Source organism: Poecilia formosa, unplaced genomic scaffold, assembly GCF_000485575.1.
Source record: "Poecilia formosa unplaced genomic scaffold, Poecilia_formosa-5.1.2 Scaffold34, whole genome shotgun sequence".
Lineage (NCBI taxonomy): Eukaryota > Metazoa > Chordata > Actinopteri > Cyprinodontiformes > Poeciliidae > Poecilia > Poecilia formosa.
In genome coordinates, this window is record NW_006799973.1 from 1,541,679 (window position 1) to 1,562,514 (window position 20,836).

General features: G+C 40.2%; 1 protein-coding gene and 1 long non-coding RNA gene across 3 annotated transcripts in view; one reads left to right on the plus strand and one right to left on the minus strand.

The window, feature by feature from the left end:
- The window catches only part of LOC103136724 (uncharacterized), an 8,834-nt gene extending 6,430 nt beyond the window's left edge, over nucleotides 1-2,404 (minus strand). Inside the window, exon 1 of the long non-coding RNA XR_001661846.1 lies at nucleotides 2,326-2,404. This is a non-coding gene — a long non-coding RNA (uncharacterized LOC103136724). The remainder of the gene's footprint in view (nucleotides 1-2,325) is intronic.
- Nucleotides 599-20,025, plus strand: zyx (zyxin). 2 transcript variants are annotated; one of them, XM_007550101.2, is made up of 10 exons: nucleotides 599-878; nucleotides 11,153-11,388; nucleotides 12,139-12,392; nucleotides 13,531-13,617; nucleotides 15,045-15,581; nucleotides 16,861-17,002; nucleotides 17,423-17,592; nucleotides 17,844-18,022; nucleotides 18,317-18,437; nucleotides 18,518-20,025. In XM_007550101.2, the coding sequence occupies exons 2-10, from the start codon at nucleotides 11,166-11,168 to the stop codon at nucleotides 18,629-18,631; spliced, it is 1,827 nt and encodes a 608-aa protein (XP_007550163.1). In that variant the 5' UTR covers nucleotides 599-878; nucleotides 11,153-11,165; the 3' UTR covers nucleotides 18,632-20,025. The 2 variants fall into 2 exon arrangements, with proteins under 2 accessions (XP_007550163.1, XP_007550162.1); XM_007550100.2 differs by lacking the exon at nucleotides 599-878 and adding an exon at nucleotides 2,347-2,521.
- Nucleotides 20,026-20,836: the final 811 nt, after the last annotated feature.

The window sequence follows — 20,836 nt, forward strand, 5'->3', positions numbered from 1 at the left end:
GTGTGTGTGTGTGTGTGTGTGAGTAGGACATACAGTCAGACATAGGGCTGGCTTACAGGATGGGCGGTGTCTCACATTAACACCAGGCTAAAGGTGACAACATCCTAATTATGAGGAGGAGCTTACAAACAGTTTTATATAATTCATTTGTCATCATTTATCACATGAAGGAGGGGTTTGGAGTAAAATCCAAAAAATGCTGAAGAACTCTTTGAGAGTAAATAAAAGCAAAAAAATAAAAATAAAAAATAGTTTCCACAGTCCAGGCTGAGTGGAACTTATTTTCTTCAGCCACTGTACCTCCTTTTGTTTAAAGCCCTGACCGCTTTCTGAGTCTGTATCTAATCAAGTCCCCATTATCTCCCCCTCTCCGGGCTCCCTCATTCCCCCAGCCTGACCTTACATGGAGAGGTAAGGGGGTTGATGTCATTGAATGAAGAATGCTGTAAGAATCCAGAGAGAAAGGAGAGAGCTGGAGGAGAAGAACAAGGAAGGGGAGGAGGAGGATGAGGAGGAGGAGGAGGAGAAAGAGGAAGAGAAGGAGGTGGTTCTGACTGGACCGTTTATGAGCACATATACAGAAACAGGGAAAGACGGAGAGAGAGATAGAGGGGTGCTGTTTACACAGAAATACACAAGTCCTGAGCCAAAGTCAGACGAGAAAGAACTTGTTTGGGAGGATGGTGTCATTCCTTTTCCATGCTGAAAAACTCAGGGGGAGGGTCTAGTAACCAGAGAGAGGAAGAGAGAAAGAGAAGTTGGTGTTACAGATACAAGCTCCGACCTCTTACTCATTCTGGACCGAGAAGAGGAATAAGAACAAAAGGAAGAGAGAGGGGAAGTTAAAGGGAGATCCATACCGCAGCTGTAATAACAGGGTAAGCTTTTTTCTAGCGAATCATTCAGCAACTTAGGAACTGTTGTCTTATGAATCAGATTGCAACAGGTTACCTAATAAGGTAAAGTCTTTTGACTGCATAGAGATGGTGCAGATTTTCAGGTTCTGATACGTGAAATGAAATGTCATCTTTGTGGAAATAGGCGCTTTGGATCTACCTCCAAGCAACATTTTCTAATAGAGAGTACAGTAAGCTTATAGTGGGTGGTGTTCCCATCTTTTCAGTGGATAAGAATAAGTCTTCCTGAATATGCTGTGTAGTCTCATGGCTACGGTAAGCCATATGTGTAAATATTCAAGAACTAGTTCGTGACTACCCTCCACTAGCTATACATTTGCTCATAAATTAAAAATCATGGTCTTTTTCACTTGTTACTGTTTGCAGCTTGATAAACTACTGAGAGCACATGTCTTGGGACACTAAAGTCCCAACTAGTAGGCTTCTTTTTGTGCAATAGTTGACCATTAGACCAATCTAGTCACTGACTGCCATGAAAAGTTGACCACATGTTCAAAATCCTAACATGTGAACTTTTCAACACCATCTCTGCTCACTCATTTACATATGATCCTTAAATGTGCAAGAGTTAACTAATTCAATCTAAATAGTCAATTAGTGCAGCTTAAACATGCACTTACTGACAGAAGCTTTTTAGTCATGTTTGTGAAATACTGGAACTACACAAATGTCAACTAATTAACCAGTGTATATTTCAGATGTACTCTCTCTAGTGAACTTGTAAGCTGCACTTTGTCGATTTGTGTGATTTCTAGGTTCTACAAGTCAGTTTTCTGGATTTCTAGGTTGTGCTAGTTGACTGTGTACATATATGGGGACATTTAGCAAAATGTCCTCATACAAAGCATGCTATTTGTTCACTATTTGATGGTCAACTGGTGCATCAGAAAGCATAAAAGTTGGCATTTTCTGAAACTAGAGTGGTCTAACCAGTTAAACCTTTTAGTGCATAAATGGTACCTTGGGCGACAATCTTCCTCTCTGCCTGATGTATTTTGTTTTTTTACAATCAAAGTTATTTCACAAGTCAAAACTGTGTGTAAATAAAGTGTAATTCTTGACTGGATGATTAATTCAGTCCTGGTTTGACTTGTCTGTATTTTGTGGATTTCATGCTTGGCACAATTTTATGTACACTTTAAACTAGTGCAGCAGGTGACCAACCAATCATTAGCATGAGCAAATTACTGTTTGTGGAACCATGTAGTAAAACTAGCAGGCGACCGCTATCAAGAGTATCAGAGTATATACACAAACAGCCTGCCATACAACACGGTGATGGACACCGACGATAAAGGCATGGCTATGCGGAAGCTCCGACAGGAAGGCCAGCTTAAAAGAAAAAGAAGTTATAGATGCTAAGCAGCTAGTCATGCAGCTGGATTTAATAATTGAGAGCTTACACCACTAAACCAGTGACTTTTCCATATGAGGTAAAAGGGGAAAAAATGGGGCGGCGTTAACCACCGAAACCGACTGACCCACAGCGTGAAACGAGTGGAAACGTGGTGGGGTGTGTGCAGACTCGGAGTGCTCCGACCTGCTAACGTTATTATAGGTGGAAATCGGTGGTTTCATTGATCGGTCCGAGCCGGAAGGCAGAGGTGAGTGTCTGTTATTCTTCAGACCTCGGTTAAAATGTAGCTTTGTGAAAGAGCACAGATGCCGTTGTCACGGTAACGGTTTTCAAAGGTAGATTTAACACTAACGATTCATTTTAGTCATTAAAAAAAAAAAGAACGCACCGTTAGCTTTGCTAGCCAGTCTGCTTCAGCTAATGAAACGTTTGCTTTGAATCACCTCTGCGTTTAATGGTGGTATCTGCTCCTGTTTATCTGCAGTGTTTTCCACCACCGAGCTTTTGCTGACAGGCGTTGATTACTGTCAGATTAATCCGGGGGTTGTTGGAATGCTACGTCCATAATATAATGAGACGTTTTAAAATGCTAAACAAGCTTTTGCTGTGTCCATTGGCTGTTCTAGACTGTCACAAATAACCAAATAGTATTAAATACAACCTCATTTACAATGTATGTGCATTTTCTGCCAGTGTTAACAGTAGAATCGTAATAATAGAGGTTTGTATAATTTCAGTAAATTCACTTCCTGTCATTGCACCATACTTTTTTTTTTTTTTTTAAAGGGATGTTTGGTTGTCAGCCAATGAAGACCAGGTATATGAACATTATTTTGCTTCTGCCCCCTCCTTTGGAGGGTTTGATAGCAGAAACTCTAAATCCCATCTCAATCTATCTCTGGCATCTTTCCCTGTCGCAGTACTACATCCACAAACCTCCTCTGTGCTTTTCTCATTCTCCTCCCTCCCTGGCAACTTTGTATTCAAAATCTTTTTCCTAATATATCCTCCATCTCTCCTCCGGACATGCTCAAACATTGGTTGCCTGAATTTGTCTCCAAATGAATGATAAACTAATTTATAATCTTTTCTATTGTATGTCACTTCTAATAAAAAAAACAGTATATATGCAGTGTCAATATTTTACTTGCAGTAGATAACTCTCATTCCTAGAGGCTTATCCTGACAGGAGGACCAAAGTCCAAAACAGACTATTGTCTTTAAACAACTCTGACCTCAAAAACATTGCAGTATTTCATGCAAATACTATTTTATGAACTTTTTATGTTTCCATTAGGTGATTACAAACACAGAAGGCAGTGATTATTTGTGCAAGACAGATGGGCAAGACATGGTGCACCACCAGTGATCGTTCTGTGTGAAATATGTTGTGAGAATAGAACATGTAAAGCATTTTGTATTATCCGATTTAAATCTAAAGTAGCTAAAAAGCATAAATCATTTGCTTAATGCAATTTTATTTTTTTTAAGATGCATATCCTCCAACCTCCATCTCCCTTGTTCACATAATGATCCCTTGTTCACATAATGCTCAGTCAAATGTTTAAAGGTTCATAAAGTAGCATTTCATCAAACCACTATGGTTTTCCTTCTTTATTTTTTTAAGAATGTTGAAGTCCAGTTTGCTCCTCTCTGCTTAGCTTCAGTCTCAAAGACCAAACCATTTTTATTTATAGCAAATTAATATGAAAGAAATCGCAACCTCCTGAAACGGCAAATCCTGAAATGGCTCCAGTTTCAGTTCTTTTTTTTGTGTGTGTGTGTGTGTCGACATCTTGTAAGCGTTCCCATTTCACCCTCGCAGAGACATTTATTGTCCTTGACGTTTGTCTCCACCCGCTCCACCATAACTCTCCTCTTGTCTTCACCTCCTGTGCACTCCACATTTCTTTGGATGATTAACCCCAGGTGCTCAAGTTCAAACACTATCAGTACCGGTACATCTAGCATGTTTGCTCTTCCGTCTGTCTCCGTCTCATTCACACACTTGTAATCTGTCTCGCTTCTCTTGTCTTTCATTCTTACCATTAATGGGTAGACTGTAAGGTATTTAACTGTGCAGAGTCTGACTTCAAGTGAACTTGAACGTATTTAGTAAATGTCAGTTGTGGTTGACACGAGTTGGCAAATGGTGCAAACTGAAGTAAACCGTCTAGAAAACGCAGAGTTCAGGGATACCTCATTAGTTTTACTAATCTCCCCATTAACTGGCTGATTGCTGTGTTGAGATTATAGGTAATTTGTTATGAATAATTAGAATATTTCAGGAAAAAACAACTGACCTGTCACTCAACTGCAGACTAGGCAACTGTATTGGAGGAATAATTGTGAAGTTGTTCATTAAACTCGGATATTTATTTGGCTTTTTTACTTATCTAGTTCATATGATGGGTATAGTAAATCTGGTTTTGTTATCTGCTGATAATATGGTGTGTTTGTGATGACTGTTTAATATCAAGAAATGCTGTTTCTGCATTTTGTACATTTCTCCCAGTCAGAGTTGCCTTATAAAATGATTGAGTGCCCACGTTGGTGTAGTAAATGGATGCTTTAACCTCTGTGGTTAAAAACTACCATTGTAGGAAGAGCTTGAGGTTTGTCTTTTGTTTAATGAGTTATCAGGGCTGACTCCAGGTTGTAAATACAGATCAATTTTCTTGCAGCTCTTAGACCCACAGATTGTTTTTCACTCTTACCCTGACCCTAGTAAACAGACGTCTATGTAGGTTGATGGTTTCATGTCTTTGTAAATACTACTCAGTTTTTGTGTACTTCCACCTAAACCAAAATGGCTAAAGCACTGGATGTTGTGTATTCTGATTGGCTAATCACTTCATCATAGCTGCAGACAATCATTTTTGGTCTGATTCACCAGTTTCACACATTTTTCTCCCATTTTTATTAAATAATTTATCTAGTCTGATGTTGGGGTGGGGGGGAGTGAATAAAGCGTTTGCAGGATTTTGCAGTAAGAACCGGAAGATTACGGGGAATTTAAGCTTTCAGAGATGCAGTATTTTAGGAAAGGATTTCTCCAGCTTTGGCATTGTCAAATTCTTTTAAGACTCAATCCAGGGCTGCCGTAAACAAACTGTGTTCAAGGACACCTTACTTTGAGAAGCTTCTGATATGAGGTGCTGGATCCGTTGTTGCACATCCATTATCCCGGTACTCAGGGTACCTCAGTACTCTCGTGCTTTATTTGGTGGGGAGTCACATAAAACATGTTGACACAAACGGTGAGTAGCTCTGCTGATGGCTAGGGTAATGAGGAATTCTCCTTAATTGTAGCTTTCATGAGTCAAAACACACAAGTTATTTCAGAGCATCTCCCTGGCTGAAAGCGCTTCTTGTCTGCTGCTTGGATTTCGTCTGTTGGAATCTTGTGACTCTGCGTTGGCCTTCATTACGCTCTGTGTTGGTGTAAGCACACAGAGGGGAGGAGCTGTGGGATACAGGATCCAGTAGCTGATGTTACAAGGTTTGAGATGTCCGCTTTAATGAATGTGAATAGAAATACCGCGTAGCAACACAATACATAGCCAGTGACCTGTAAGACTGGGCTCAAAAGGGCCGTTTGTCCCGGCAGCAGTGACCCCCGGCCTAGACAGGCTTTCCCAGAAACCGTGTGTGTTATTAACATTAGAACAATGGGGAGTTTCAGTAGCCGCACACTGGCCACCAATACTGGAAGAAATGACTGAAAATACTGTCACAAATTGAAATTTGATATAACTAGGTATTTATAAATGATTGATTGGAAATATTATAACTTCAAGATAACCTCATTGTTAAACCTGTTTTTGTTTTGTTCTCTTATACTTCATAATTTATTTGCAGTATTTAGCTATTTTTTTGACTCATATAGTCACCAGATTCTTTCCGTCAATCAGTTTTATTCTAGCAAATTTTGCAAGCATCCTAAAGACTGCAGTGATGCTCTTTAGTCATCTTCGGTCACACAGCTGAAACCACATCTTTAAATATCTCTGGTTTTAGGACACTTGGGTTAACCAAAATTATTTCTACTTACTTGACATATTTTTGTAACATTCTCCAAATACATGTCCTTGTTTAGTAGATTTGTTTTTTTCAATGGAGTCAAACATTTCAGGTATACTTCCAAACAAATTCTTATAAATGTTTACTGGAATTTTGGCCCATTCCTCTGGACAGAACTGGTGTAAAATGGTTAGATTTCTGAAAATTTGGGGTCATTGTCCCCGAATTACTTTACATACTTTACTGACTTCTTCCTATCAGAGTGGCCTTTTAGGCTGTAATGGTTTCACTGTGGATAATAACACTCTGTCTAAAGGACAGCCAGCATTATCACAAGGTCTTTTGCTTTTATTCTGGCGTTAGAATACACATTTCATACCAGAACGCGTTCATCTCTTTGATGTAAAACATACGTCACTGACAAAGTCATCCTGGTTTTCATGAAAGCATAGTGATCTCGGGGTATATAAATTTGTGAATTTAAACTAGGTACTAAAAAAAATTCTTACTCCATAATTATTCTGGAATTTAGTAAATGGAAGTAATTTTGATAATCCTAAATGACCTGGAACAGGACGGTTTTGTCTGATTTATTGTTAGACATTGAGGGAGGAAAAGGATGTACAAGTTATACAATTTATGAAACGGATGGTGTTTGTGTTCAAACCCTGTTGAGGCACAGTTTTCTAGTTTGTGAAAACTGACTGCTCTGCCTCTGTGGTTTCAGTTTGGGGGCCCTTCAGAAAGCCTCTTGAATCCATCCCCCATTACAGCTGTAGGGTAGCTATGATTGAATGCAGTCTCGAGTGATGTCATTCAGTTCAAGTAGTGGGTGAGACTTGAATTAGAGGCTGAGGAAGGAGATTAGAGAAAAAAAAAAAAAAGTTATGCTCTGCCACAGAACGTTAATCTGCATCTCCAGTTGTAAAAGGAAACCACAATGTCAGACATTTTCTGTTCTTTATAGGAATAAAAATAACAGAGTGGAGCTGCAAAGGGACTGGGAGAGTTGATTACATGGGAGCGGAAAAGACAAAAACAGTGATGTCATCGAGCCGTTGTGCCAGAAATGTTCTTCAGCAGAGGGTCTCCTCTGAGGCATCAGGTTTCAGGATACATTTGTAAGACCGTCTGAGGTTGAGAGTGTAGCTGATCTCACCAGACTGAATCCCTTTGGACTGCGTCGTGGGGGAAGATGAAACCTTGCCACAAGTTATCGTTCTTGTTGAATAATTAAAAGGACTTTTGTCTCTCGGAGACAAAGAGGCTTCAGTACTCTGATTACAGGACCAAATCACAGTCGGTACTATCCCTGTTAAGCACTCGCCTATAATAGATTTAAGTGTTCTTGCTGGAGTGCTCTGTTGATAGAAGTCCTCTTCATTTTAAATCAAGTAGGTCTTGATACAGAACACATTGACAGCAGCTTTACAAGTTGGTGCTCAGCACCTGTCCTCTATTCCGTTTTGCTAATTTCACCTTTTTGCATTTATTTTCCGGCAATTCTACAGATGCATAGTCAATTAAAACATCAGGGAAAACTTAATTTATTGCATTCATCTTCATTTTTGATGGCTTGCAGCTTATGAAACCCCAAGATTCCTTTTGATCGCAATTAACCAACATTTTCCTCACTGTTTCTTAATTGCCACAGTGAACTTTACAATCTTGATGGCTAAAACCTTACAAATTAGTTGTGGTTAGACACTGAAAGTCTTTTCAGGTGACCAAATGTATTACTGGAAAGAAAAACCTTTTAATGCACAGCCATTGAAATATAACTTTTTGCATTGCAATCAGTCAGTTCTTTCAATTGTGATTTTATTGATATTGTTAGAATTCTGATTAGTTATGAAGCTATAATTTTTGGTATATGGAAATGTTGAGCCACTAAAAAGTGTGTCCATTTTCCGGGGTTTCTTTTGCGTAAGTTAAAGAAACGGTGTGGTATGTAGGTGATCATCTTGTGGTTCTGCTGAGGTTTTAAGAAAACCAGGGTTATTTTAATGGTGATCTTCAGGTCATCCACATTGTTGGGTATGGTGTCTCTCAGCATCTTCTTGACCCCATAGACTCTTTATAGGGTTCAGGTCAGACAATTTTGCTGTCCACCCATCTACAGAGATACCACGCCAAATCCTGCTAGAAATGAAATCAGCAGCTCCAAAAAGCTCGTCAGCAGAAGAAGACATTAGTTTGTTCAAGGAGATTTCAGAGAATGGTGATTCAGCAGACTCCCACAAATTTCTCAAAGGTTACAGCAATTCCAACAATAAGGACACACGTGGAAACAGTTAAAAGGTAGCTGCATTTTAAAAAAGGATTTCAAGTTCAAGGATTATAGAAAAGGCCTGCTTCTCATAAAGGTACCCAAAACCAGGTGAAAGTTTTAAATGCTTTAGTGTTTGAGGAAGTATGGAGCATATTTGCGCACGTTATCGCCTTGGAAGTTCCTCATCATCATTTACAATGACATAAGGCTTTTGTCCATTCCAGTGTTTAGACTGGAGCAGAAGGAAAGATTAAAACAAGTCTTCTTCCCCCAAAGTTGATTTGAACTGCCCTGTTTCCAGATGTTTAACCTGAAACATGTTTCCAGATGTTAAAGTCTCGAGTTAAAGTACTGCAATTAATTCCTTGTATTGTTGTAGTTGTAGCAAGTTGGTGCCGCGAGTTGCCAAGTGGTGGACATTTGAGCAGCCAATGTTTCTGAAATTCCATGATTCATTGTAGGAAGTCTTACCCAATGTCCTGTGCATCAGCTGACACACCTGTGAAACAACTTGGCTTTAGCTCGGACATATAAGGTTAAAACTGTTTTTTGATGAATGCTGACACAGAAAACAAACTCTCCTCTGAACTGTACGGTTTTATTTCGCTCTGAGAACTTTGAAGAGTTGAGTGTGTCCCATCAAAAAGCAACAAGGATAGAAAACATTTTTAATATTGAGAAAGAATGCTCCCAAGGTCCTAACTCTTCTGCCATTAAGAAAACCCCGATGAGTAATTTATTTTCTTCTGACACCCTCTAAAGCGCTGTGTTGAAACTCCTCACTTGTAAAGCATCTTGGGATGACTTATGTTGTGGTGCAACATGAATAAACCTAATTGGCTACACCAGAAGAGGACAGTTTTCTCGTAACAAAAAATATGTTCTCTTACAGTTATTGAAGTTTTCAGAGATTTTTTATTTTTTTTTTACTTTTATTTTTTTCTTACATTTGCTATACATCCAATATTCACACATTAATGGTACCACTTCTAGCATTCTTTTACATTAATATTTAGTTGGTTAAACAATTCACTCCAAGCCCCATGCAGGACAATGACAGGCCTTTTTGCCTATAAGGTGTTTCGAATTGATTTTATAAGGGACTTGGACCAGAAAGGCAGACTTCATGCACTAAATATGTATATAACTATGTCATGTCTGTTATGTAATAGCCATTCAATAGTGACTCTCTGAAAGCCTGTGTCTGGTTACCAAATAATGCTACTCTGGTCTCACACTCATATAAAATGCTTTGGGCTGTTGTTTGCAATTATGAATGACTGAAAATGGCCCCTTTCTTTTCTTTAGTGAGTCACATTTAAGGGAACATTGGCGTTGATTTGCTTGAGCTAAGACAGAAAATAAATATGATGATTATGTTGACCTCACTTTGACTAATTGTTTCCTTGTGTTCACTCGTTCCTTCTCCGGTCGTGACCGTGGCGTTCATCAGATATGATCTGTCAAAGGCTTCATTGAAAGTCAAGATCCTGTTTCTTGAACCCATCGATGGCTGTTCTAGTTTACCTCCTGTGTGATGTTGTGTTGCAATCTGTTGCTATGTGGAAGTGCAGGCAGTTTCCTGAACGGATGTCGGTGTCCACATGTGGGTTTTGGTGGTACTGAAGGGTCACATGGGGCAACCGTACAAACAACCCCGCTTCTGGGGAAAGTTCATGCAGGCGTTCTTCACAGCGGCGTATTCAAACTCCCCAAGAACTCTTGAAAGCGTCACTGAAATGATGTCAACAACTTGTTTAGCCACCAGAGTGTTTGGTACAACTTTTTTTCTCTCTCTGTTTGTGATGCGACTCGCGTGAAAATGCCTTGGTGATTTGGTGATGATCATTACTTATGGAAAGTGGCTGTTCTCAGAAACGTTACTTTTGCTGAGCTTTATGACTCTGTAAATGGCCGGGTGCTACACATTGTAAATTACCTCCAGCATCTGGGAGTTTATAAGCCAATTAAAGACCATCACACACTTTGTTTTTTCTCACTTCATTGGAAACTGTCTGCACAGTTCTTGTATTTAGGTAACTCTAACCTGAGAGATGGTTCATACTTCCTTTTTATTATGCTCTTTTAATTAAAGTAGAACATTTTAAGACATGGGAAGACTTATTACTTTTATGTTGGGTATCGAGACACTTTTAACCAAGATAATAAATTAAAATCTCAAACAAACTTTATAGGTATGATGATATGAGTATTTCATTTCAAAATGCAACAAATAGAAAAACCTTGTCACTTTGAATGCATTCCCGACATCTTTTCGTAACATCTGAGTTGTGCTGGTGATGCAGCCTCTAAAGCTGGTATGCATTAGTGTGCAGTTTGCATGCCAAATGTTTCACTGATGCGTCATCCCCACTGTTCTCACAGCTCGACGCCTGACGTGTATATTCTCCAGAGGAATGCGAACCCTGTGGCATTTGTCAGCTGATAAATATTGGTTTAATCTTCGGGTGTGGGGATGGTGAAGCAGTCTGAGCTCACCTCCAGCCTGCCGCTGTGAGATGAATTAAAACAATCCTGTGTGTTTATCGGTTGCTTATTTTGCTTCTCGCCGTTTGTCCTCAGATAAATCCACAAAATGGACGACTCCAACGGCAGCAAGCCGCTTGTGGTGACATCATCTCTGAACTTCAAAGTCACCACTCCGTCTTTCTACAACCAGCCCAAGAAGTTTGCTTCTGTGGCTCCGCCAAGGCCCAAAAGTCAGACCCCTCCCTCGGCCCCATCACCGACACCCGTAGGGACGGCTGTGATTGGTCGTGTTGGAGACATGCCTCCGCCGCCCTCGTCGCTCTCTGATGGTATTTGCATTATTTAATCTCTCTCTTCCCCGTGGCAGCAGCTTTTTTTTTCAGTACTTCTTGTGTGCGGTTGGTGTAATTGACGCAGCATGTAAACATAACTTTTGAAAATATACAAGAAAATTACACAGGCTTGAGATTGGGATAAATACAAGTAGGTCGTTTCCATTCTGTAAATGTTGGGCATTGCTTTAGTTTTCTTTTGTTATGTTTGTGTTTGTTTTTCCTGTGTTTTGCTAGCAACGGTTGTTTTTATGGAGAATTTTACAAATGCATGCAGCTTGTGGTGGAAACTTTGGGGCTCCTGTGCACTGTTGATGTCATCAACCAATCGGCATACACGATGTCCCCCAGTCTTTCATTGTACACTTATATTGTCTGGCCCAACCCAGTAACTTGAGTTCCCTACGAACGTGTGAGCTACAGGTTCAAAAGTGAGACCAGAAGGAGGAAGAAACTCTTCCAGCATTTACACTTCTAGTTATCTAGACTATACAAAGCATCTTCTGTTTTTAAAGTATTTGTATTTTTTTTATTATTATTATTTTAAGCTTCCAGTAAGCGGATTGAAAAGTTGAATTGCTTTGAATAAATCAGATTTTTGAGATCAATATATTTTGATTTTATTGTTTTTGAATTAAAATATGTCAATCACTCTGATGTAGAACTAGATGACCATGCATTAAAAAAATACTGTGTGGTATGGCCCCTGATGCCTTGTTTTACTCAACCCCTTCTCACTTTTATCAGACTTCCCTCCTCCTCCTCCTCCTCCATTGGATGACGATCTGCCAGCCCCTCCCCCTGAATGTAACATCCCACCTCCTGCCTCCGATGCCCCCGCTTTTCCTGCTCCGCCTCCGGTGGCCGATGACCTCCCCCTCCCGGCTCCCCCTGAGGAGGCGGCCTGTCCACCCAGCTGTCCCTCTCCCCCTCCTCCCCCACCACCTCCACCTCTTCCTGCTTCCAGTTCAAGTTTTCCAAATGCTGCTGGGAACTCACAGGTGAGTCACTTTGCTTCAGTCTGGTGCTTTGTCAGTCTGTAGACTGGAAAGCATTTGGTTTATGTTATTTAGTCTGTAGATGACCTGGAGATTTTCTGTCTTGATTATTTTTTTTTTTTAAACCCCACAACTTACGTTAGGTCATTTACGAAGTAGGCAGTCGGTCACATCAGTTTGTTGCACTGGATCTAAAGTGCTATCAGATTAAGGGAGATTCAACACAAATTCACACCACACTTTTCAGATAAAGACAAAGTATCCTTTTTATTTTCATTTTAAATAAAGGATGGTTGTTCTCAAAACACATTTTAATGACCAAGTAGTAAATTTTTGATGCAAATTAAAATCCAGACAGGAATTATTCTACTTTATTGGATGAATTTTGTTTATATGGTGGCTTGAATTTACAAACAGTTTTCTTTTTAATAAATTGAAAAAAATCTAAAGTCTGAGTGTGTGCTCAGGCTGTAATCTGACAAGATGTTCTGTTTGCTTGTGCGTTTTCTCGCTTACTTTTGCAGGGGTGAACAAGTACTTCATATTTTACATCACTGTTGTCAATGTGAGCCAAAAATATTGTAATGAGTAACTATTTTACTGACAAATACTGAAGACAAACTTTACTCTATGGAAGTCTGCCCCTGTTTTATGCCTAATTTATTTTCTTGGCCATTTGCAGAGCAGCTCGTATCATGTCTAGTGATGATTTTTTTCTTCTCCGATCAACCTGTTCTCATTTAGCCAGGTTTCTTCTTGCCACTCAGTGGCCGTAAACTCTGTGTGAAACGCATGCATTCATCTAACCCAGTGGTGTCGAGCTACATTCCTCAAAAGTGGATGATGTCATGCAGATTTTAGTTAAGTCTCTGCTCTGATTAAATGTTTGAATTGCCTACTCAGAATTTCATTCAATTCTGCAGAGGCCTCGTAATTAAACGTTGCTTTATTGAAACTGTGTTTAAATATCGTAAACATACAACATATTCCACCTTTGAGGACTGATGGACTGACTGAATTTTTTTTTTTTTTTTTTTAGGAACCACTATGGTTCCTAAAATCCTAATTTTGTCTGTAAATTGAAATTGGAGTCAATAAATGTACTTTTTGTAATTTTTCACCTCTTTCTTTCCTTCATCAGAGACAAATGGAGAAACAGACGAACTTTGACAAGAAACTTGGTTCTCTGACTGAGATGTTGGAAACTAGAGCATCTTTCAGTCCCAAGGTACATTGCACAGACAATGGGTGGGGGCGAGGGTCTCTAAAACACTTGAGAAACAGCAGGAATTGATGTTTAAGCTCCAGCAAAATAAAGAGAAACAAAGAAGTAAAAGGGCAGCAGGCTCAAGAGGAATAACAATGGGGGGAAAAAACTGAGTTTCACAGTGAAAAGTTAAACCAAGTTTGGTCAGTGGCAATTGTTTGGAGATTTTCAAAAGTCACTCATCTGCTCAGCTTGAAAAGCTCATGAAGGGAAATGCACACATGACTCACAAGATTGAAAGAGAAAAACCCAAAAAAAAAAAAGTAAAGTTACTGGTGATTCATACTGAGAGAGGAGCTTCATGCGGAAAGGAAGAGTGATGCACAGTGAGGCGAACTGAGAGCGTTAGGGTGTGATTGAGCCAGAGTGTGCTGCCAGAGTCTCTGTAAGAGGGCCATAAATGGAGTGTTTCATCTGACTGGGAGGTACTGAATCACAGTAGAATAACATTGGCCCCAAACCACAAAATAAATGTCAGAAAGATAAAGTACTTCTGATAAGCTCAAACTGTGAGGCTCTTTTAGGTTTTTAGTTTAATCAGTGTATCAGATTTGGTGTAATAAAGGTGTCTGCCTGAAGTGTGTTAGTCTGGGGGGCTTATACAGCAGATATTAACTTCCCTGTGCTGAATTTTAAATATGGTAAATAGAAATTTAACTCCAATAGCTTTAATATGAATGGGGACCTATTATGCAAACTTGACATTCTGTGTATTTTTGTACTTCCATTTGGGTTTCTACAGCTTCTAAAAACAACCCAAATGCTTAAAAAAACACTCAGACACTAATAAGTTGAATAAGTTAAAGGTTTTTGGAGTCTGGAAAGTGAACTGTTTAAAAAAAAAACTGTTGACTCACTGTCACAAATCAGAAAACACTGCCCATTACCTAGCAGCTCCAGCACATTTGGTCAGCTGGTTTTACAGCTGTATAAGCTGTGCGATGTTTACTAGAAAAGACGAGTGTTTTGTTGTTGACTCACCATCCAGAAACCACCTGCTGCATTCTTGTTGGTTGTGGAGGAGGCTCCAGTTCTGCTTTTCAAACATTTACGGTTGTATAACTGCGCATCTTTTTGCAGCCATTTTCACATGCAAGTGTAAATGTTGAGTTTGGGGTAGGAGAGGCCAGCAGCAGATTATTTGGATTTAAAGTGACAAGACGCCGTAAAACAGCTCATTCTGGAAATGGGCTCAAAATAAGCATGAGTGACAAAACTGAAATCTCATTATCTAAAAATTATTTGTGTAGCCCATAACCTATCCTAACCTGTTCAAGAAAGCATAATTGGTCACCTTTAAAAACATGATTTCTTTGTGTGTGTGTGTGGGGATCTACTTGCATCAGAGTCTATAAATTCAGGGTTTTGTTGTTGATGATCATCCGCAGACACCAAGTCAGTATTCATCTGCACCAGCAACCAAGCCTCCAGGTGCTCCTCCAACTGCTCCCAAACCAGCCCTCTCTTTCCTTCCACCTCCTGAGATGGGGGACCGGCCCCCTCCTGCTCCCTGGGCGGAGGAACTCAAGGCCAGAACGAGCCCCGGCGCCCAGCCTTTCACCAAGCCGCCTGCCGTGGCTCCAAAGTTCGGAGGGAGGATGACGACGTCGTCCTCTTCGCTGGCGCAAAAGATCAACCAGAACCTGAACCAAGCAGCCACTCCAGTAAACAGCGCACCAAAACCTTCTCCTCCCACAGCCACCATCTCCTTCCCACCACCACCAGCAGCTCCACCAGGACCTCCTGCTCCACCAAATTACGCTACTGCTCCTGTAGCACCTAATCACATAAAGACTTCTCCCTTTGGGAGTCAGGGGAATGCAAACCAAAACCTTCCTGCTGCTGTGCCTCCTCCTCAACCCAAGGCCAAGACATCTCCACCATCCTCCTTCAGCCAGCCAATGAAAACAAGCCCTTCGTCAACGGTACGTTCCTGCTTTTTGCTTCGGATGTACTGTTCAACAAACCGGTTTAGGTACAGGACCCCTGGTAGAAATCCTTAAGATAAAGCTGTCTTTTTATTGCAGTGAAATAATCTCTCACTAAATAATGCCGTTTTTCTAACGGTAAAGCTTGCAGAGAGGTTGTGGGTGATGGCAAGGTAATTTGAGGTCCTCACCTCGCATTGTGAATCACAATTTCAGTTTTAAATTTCTTATGTTTTAAATGGCTGTCTGCAACTGTAGGAGCGTTTGTGTTAACTGTCAATATTTTTTGCAATTTCATTGTCATGTCTTACTGAGAATGTGCCACCCTAAGGAATGGCAACAACTGCATTAGTTGTCACTCCAGCACTTTTTCTGATATCCAATTAAACAGAAGAGAATGATGGGAAAGTGTAGCAGCTTTGGATATCCAACTGTTTGGAACCAGGCATCCAACATACATCGACGACTATCAGGAATGTGCTCGGATTAAAAGTTGAACTTTACCATATATTTTACTGCAGTTTAAAGATTGATTTTAAAGCTTTTCACACAGCTTCACTAGAGTGGACAATAATTGTTGAGCATGCTGTGCTTTAGTTTTAGTAGTTACAATGATGCCTAAAACTCTCAAGACGAGATGAGATTTTAGTAACACTTGAGAAAACAGTTATCCTGTAAAAAGCCTTTTTTGTGCCACAAAAAAAATCAACAAACTGCTTATCTTTTTCTGATTTATTTTTGTCTCTTGAGACCTTTGGTCAGTGTTTCAACTATGCATGGTCTGCAGTAAAAAACCCATTTCCCAGCTGATATTGATAGGATGTTGCTCAATGTACTTCTAGACGTCCAGCCATTGGTTGTTATAGCGACGCTGTCTGCCTCCTGGGGGGTCTGAACAACTTGCAGTGCTTAAATGTTGTTCATGTTTCCTCCATTACGCTTTTGCAATTTATTATTTCTGCCAAAAATACAAAAAGCTGCCAAAAAATGATTTAAGGATAGTCGGGACGTCTTCTCTTACAAGTTCACCAGGCGAAGCCACGCTGACTGCAACTGGCTAGTTCTCGTAAGACGGTTGTCGCCTCCACGAGAAATAATATCGCAAGATCTTGTAAGATGAGATCTGGTTGCCCCTCCTACAATTACATTTTTTTTGCCAGTGACTGCATTTAAATAATGTTTGAGCATAAATTCAGTTGTGTGTTTTGGTCATAATCTATAAAACTACCAAAGCGCCATTTGTACTTCATGCGTTTTTCTGTTTTGGTGTGGACAGCCGTCACCTCCTGGCCCAGTTTCCATTCCTGGCGGTGGCGTCCCACTAAACATGAAGGAAGTGGAGGAGCTGGAGAGAATGACCCAGGACTTCATTAAAAACATGGACAAACAAGCCCCCATCATCACCTCCCCTCCAACAGGTACAACTGTGTTTCACAAACGGAGACATTAATCACTCCTCTCTTCTCATGCAGCTATTTTCCACGCTGATTAGAAAATCATTAAACTTTATGTCTGCTTCGCACCGTGATTATCAGTACTAATGTAGATGAATGGCAGATGTCGTTTTCATTCATTGCAGTCATTAAGCAGCTTTTGATTAAATGTTTTGGAACAGATTCAAGCAGGAGGTTCATCAATATTTCCTATGAATAATTTAAAAAAATTGTTGTAGTGTTTAAAAGCATCAGATGTGTGTCTTAAGAGTTTAAATGAGCCTACTGCATCTGTGCCCAACAGTTTATGACACTAAAAACAAGCAGTAGTGATTAGAAGCTCATCTCTGTCAACGAAGAATGTTTTTCTTCTACTTGTTTGTACATCTTCTGGTTTTTCCTCAGAGGTTTGTGGGAAGTGTGGCGAGGCTCTGTCCCGTACGCAGCCAGCGGTGAGGGCCATGGACAAACTCTTCCACTCCAACTGCTTCTGTTGCATGAGCTGCCATCGCCCCCTGCAGGGCATGCAGTTCTATGACAGGGACGGCACGCCACAATGTGAAGACTGTTATGTGGTGAGGAGGCACAGTTCATATGCAGCATACACAGATGAGTTGTTGTGTCAACTCCTCTGTAAAATTAAAATGTAGCAGGCTAGGGAAAAAAAAAAAGTCAAAAGGTTGATGTAATCGTTTTTGGTTTTGCAACTTAATAGGTCCCACTTTATGAAGCTCGTCAAGGTTTTAGTATTTTTTCTTTGTAAAAACGGCTAAACGCTCAGCACATTCATGAGTTTCCTTGTTTAATTTTATTTTGTGCTCATTAGAATTCCCTGGCCGTCTGCTCTCGGTGCGGGGAGAGAATCACTGACCGTGTGCTGAAGGCTGTGGGACAGTGTTTCCATGCCCACTGTTTCCGCTGCAGCACCTGCTCCTGCGTACTGGAGGGCGCACCATTTATCACTGACGACAACAACAATCCCTACTGTGTGCAGGATTACCACAGGTGCCTGAAAACTCTTACAACAGTAACTCAGTGTTATGTGCTTTTGGTGGGCGGGGGGAGATTCTTATGAAAAAGAGGTGTGTGGATAGTCGAATCTGGCATAGATATTGTGGAAAGCAGCTGAAACATGAAGACAGGATTCAAATTTGAGCTCTTTTCAATTAGGAGGATTTTTTTTTTTGTCTCTGAATCAAATTTTATTTAAGATCAGTTATTGGCTGTCTTTGTGCTTTATAATGTTTTACTGTGAATCCATGAGAAATAACCAACACCCTCTGCGTCGCTCCCTGGCAGACGTTTCTCTCCTCTGTGTGTGAGCTGTAACGAACCCATTATTCCCGACCCCGGCAGCGAGGAAACGGTCAGAGTGGTGGCCCTCGATAAAAACTTCCACCTCAAGTGTTACCGCTGTGAGGTAAGGCGTTTAATGATCAGCATCTCCTTTAAGTAGAACCATATTCTGGAGGAAGTTAAAACATGTTATTCGCTCCCCAGGACTGCACTCGCCCTCTCTCCATCGAGGCAGATGAAAACGGCTGTTACCCGCTGGACGGCAAGATCCTGTGCATGAAGTGCCACACCAAGCGAGCCAAGCAGGCCGCGCAGTGATTGGCTGCCGTCGCCTCTCTCAGTTAAACTATGAACCAAATCCAAAAGCACAGGATTAATTCAGCTGCCGATTTGCCTTTGCAACAGGGCTTTGTTTAGTTTATTGTGCGCAGGTGTGTTTGTCTGTGTGAGAATGTATTGCATCGTTTCAAAAAGAAAAAAAAAAAAGTATGTTTGCATGCAGATTCAGTGTAGTATTCCTCTCGTCTTTGACCACTTTATCCAGTACAGAGGTAATGTTCTGCACTGAATTAAAGCCCCTGTGTATTATTGCAAATCTGCAAAGTCATCCATCTAGCTTTTTATCATGTGTATACTACAGCAGAGTTTAATGTGCCAAATCAATGTTTACGCTAAAAATTACAGCAGAACTTGCACAGGAGCCATCTGATAAATCTAAAGTTGCCTTTCTCTGTCTCTTTCCTAAAAATTGTAAATAAGACCAAGAACTGAAATATTTCCATTTTAAGACCTTCGTCTGGTTTCTTTTCCCCTGACGCTTTTGGATCCACAACTGATTTGTTAGCGATGCATCGATCTGAAATATGTGGCTGATTTCCGAGCACTGATTTTTGTAAAGCTTTGCTTTTCTCAGTTTTATCAGATTCTGAGTTCTTTTTTTTTTTTTTAAGAACCATAAATAACAGCATTCAAAATATTCTTTTCAAGCTTTCTCACTGCGATTAGCCGTAGCTTGTGTATATTGGGAGCAGAGGCAATGTCACCGTTTGTGAGAGAGCAGTTGCTGTTCAACAGGATGTTAATTTAATATAGGATAATAAGAGTTCACAGTTTAAATGACCTTTTCTGTGTGGTATCAGGTGTTGGCACCTGTACCATGGTTACCTAGACTCTTTGGGCATTCCCTAGAAAATATGGGTCTTAAACTTAAATCTGGCATTTTCCAACAGCATGTCAGAGGCTCAGAAGTATAAACATTACTGTTACGCATTTAGCATTCCTGTTAAAGTATAACATTGGTTCTGTGTCTGTTCGCCTTTGCCAACTTTATAAAAATATTCCCAAGGTTGGAACAAACCCTCCCGCCTGTGGAGGGTTTGTTTTTGTACAGAATGATCAAATCAAAACAGCAGTAACATGAAATGACCAGCATCTAGCCCAAGTGTAGCTTTCTGTTGTGGCAACCTCTATGGACAGTTGACATAAATCTATGGAAAATGGTTTCCTTTTGTTAAACAGCTTCTTTCCTTCATGTTATGCGCTTTCTCTCTGTTTTTACCTCGGTGGATGCATTTTCTCGGCAACTCTCACGCCGAAGATTTTTGTTGCTACTGCAAGCTGGCAGCGCTTGGGTGTGGTGCATTCACTGACCAAAAAAAGTGTCCCATTTTTCTGTGTCCAGACTAAAAAAACAAAACAAAACAAAAAAAAAATTTTTCTGTGTCCAGACTAAAAAAACAAAACAAAACAAAAAAAAAAAAACAGGCAATTTCTCAGTGCGCCTCTAAGTTTTGTACAATAGCGCAAGAAGCATCAGCAACCTGATCATTAAGGCTTTGTCCCTGCAAATTAGGTTAATGGTGCTTGTATCAACTAATTTACTCTGCTAGAGACACTTAATATCAGTGAACGTTGCTATGAGCTTTCGCTGTGAATTTCTCGATTTTGAGGCATGCGTTTGACTTGCGCCTTTGCATTTTCTCTTTAGTTCATGTGTGTAAGGGCAGATTTACAACAAAATTAACTTTAAAACAGATAAGAGCTGAATAAAGTATTTTGAGATGCATGTTTTCTTCCGATGAACAAATCAGAAGGTTTGCCAAGCACAGACGGAAATGTGTAACGGCAGACCGGCTATGCCAGCAACATGGCTGAAATAGGACCTGTAAGGTATTCTTGCACAGTGCCATAGTGAACTTAAATGGTGTTCTATCTTCACTTTTGACTCAGAACAATCCCTGCACATAATCATTTTTAAATAAAAACAAGTATAGATCTATAGTAGCTTTAATAGAGAGCATTTCCTAAGGTCTTCAATGTAAATTATGGATCTAATGTTAAAAAGTATTAATGTGTGTCTGAGCATAATAGAACTGCAAAAGCAGTTGGATTTCACAAATCAGATGGCAAACTTAAACTCCGATCATGTTTCATGTTATTAGTATTGCTCAGTTTTGTTCTATTGTTGTGAATACCACTATTTTTTTGTTTTTCAGCCTTTTACACTTGTTTGTTCCTGTCGGT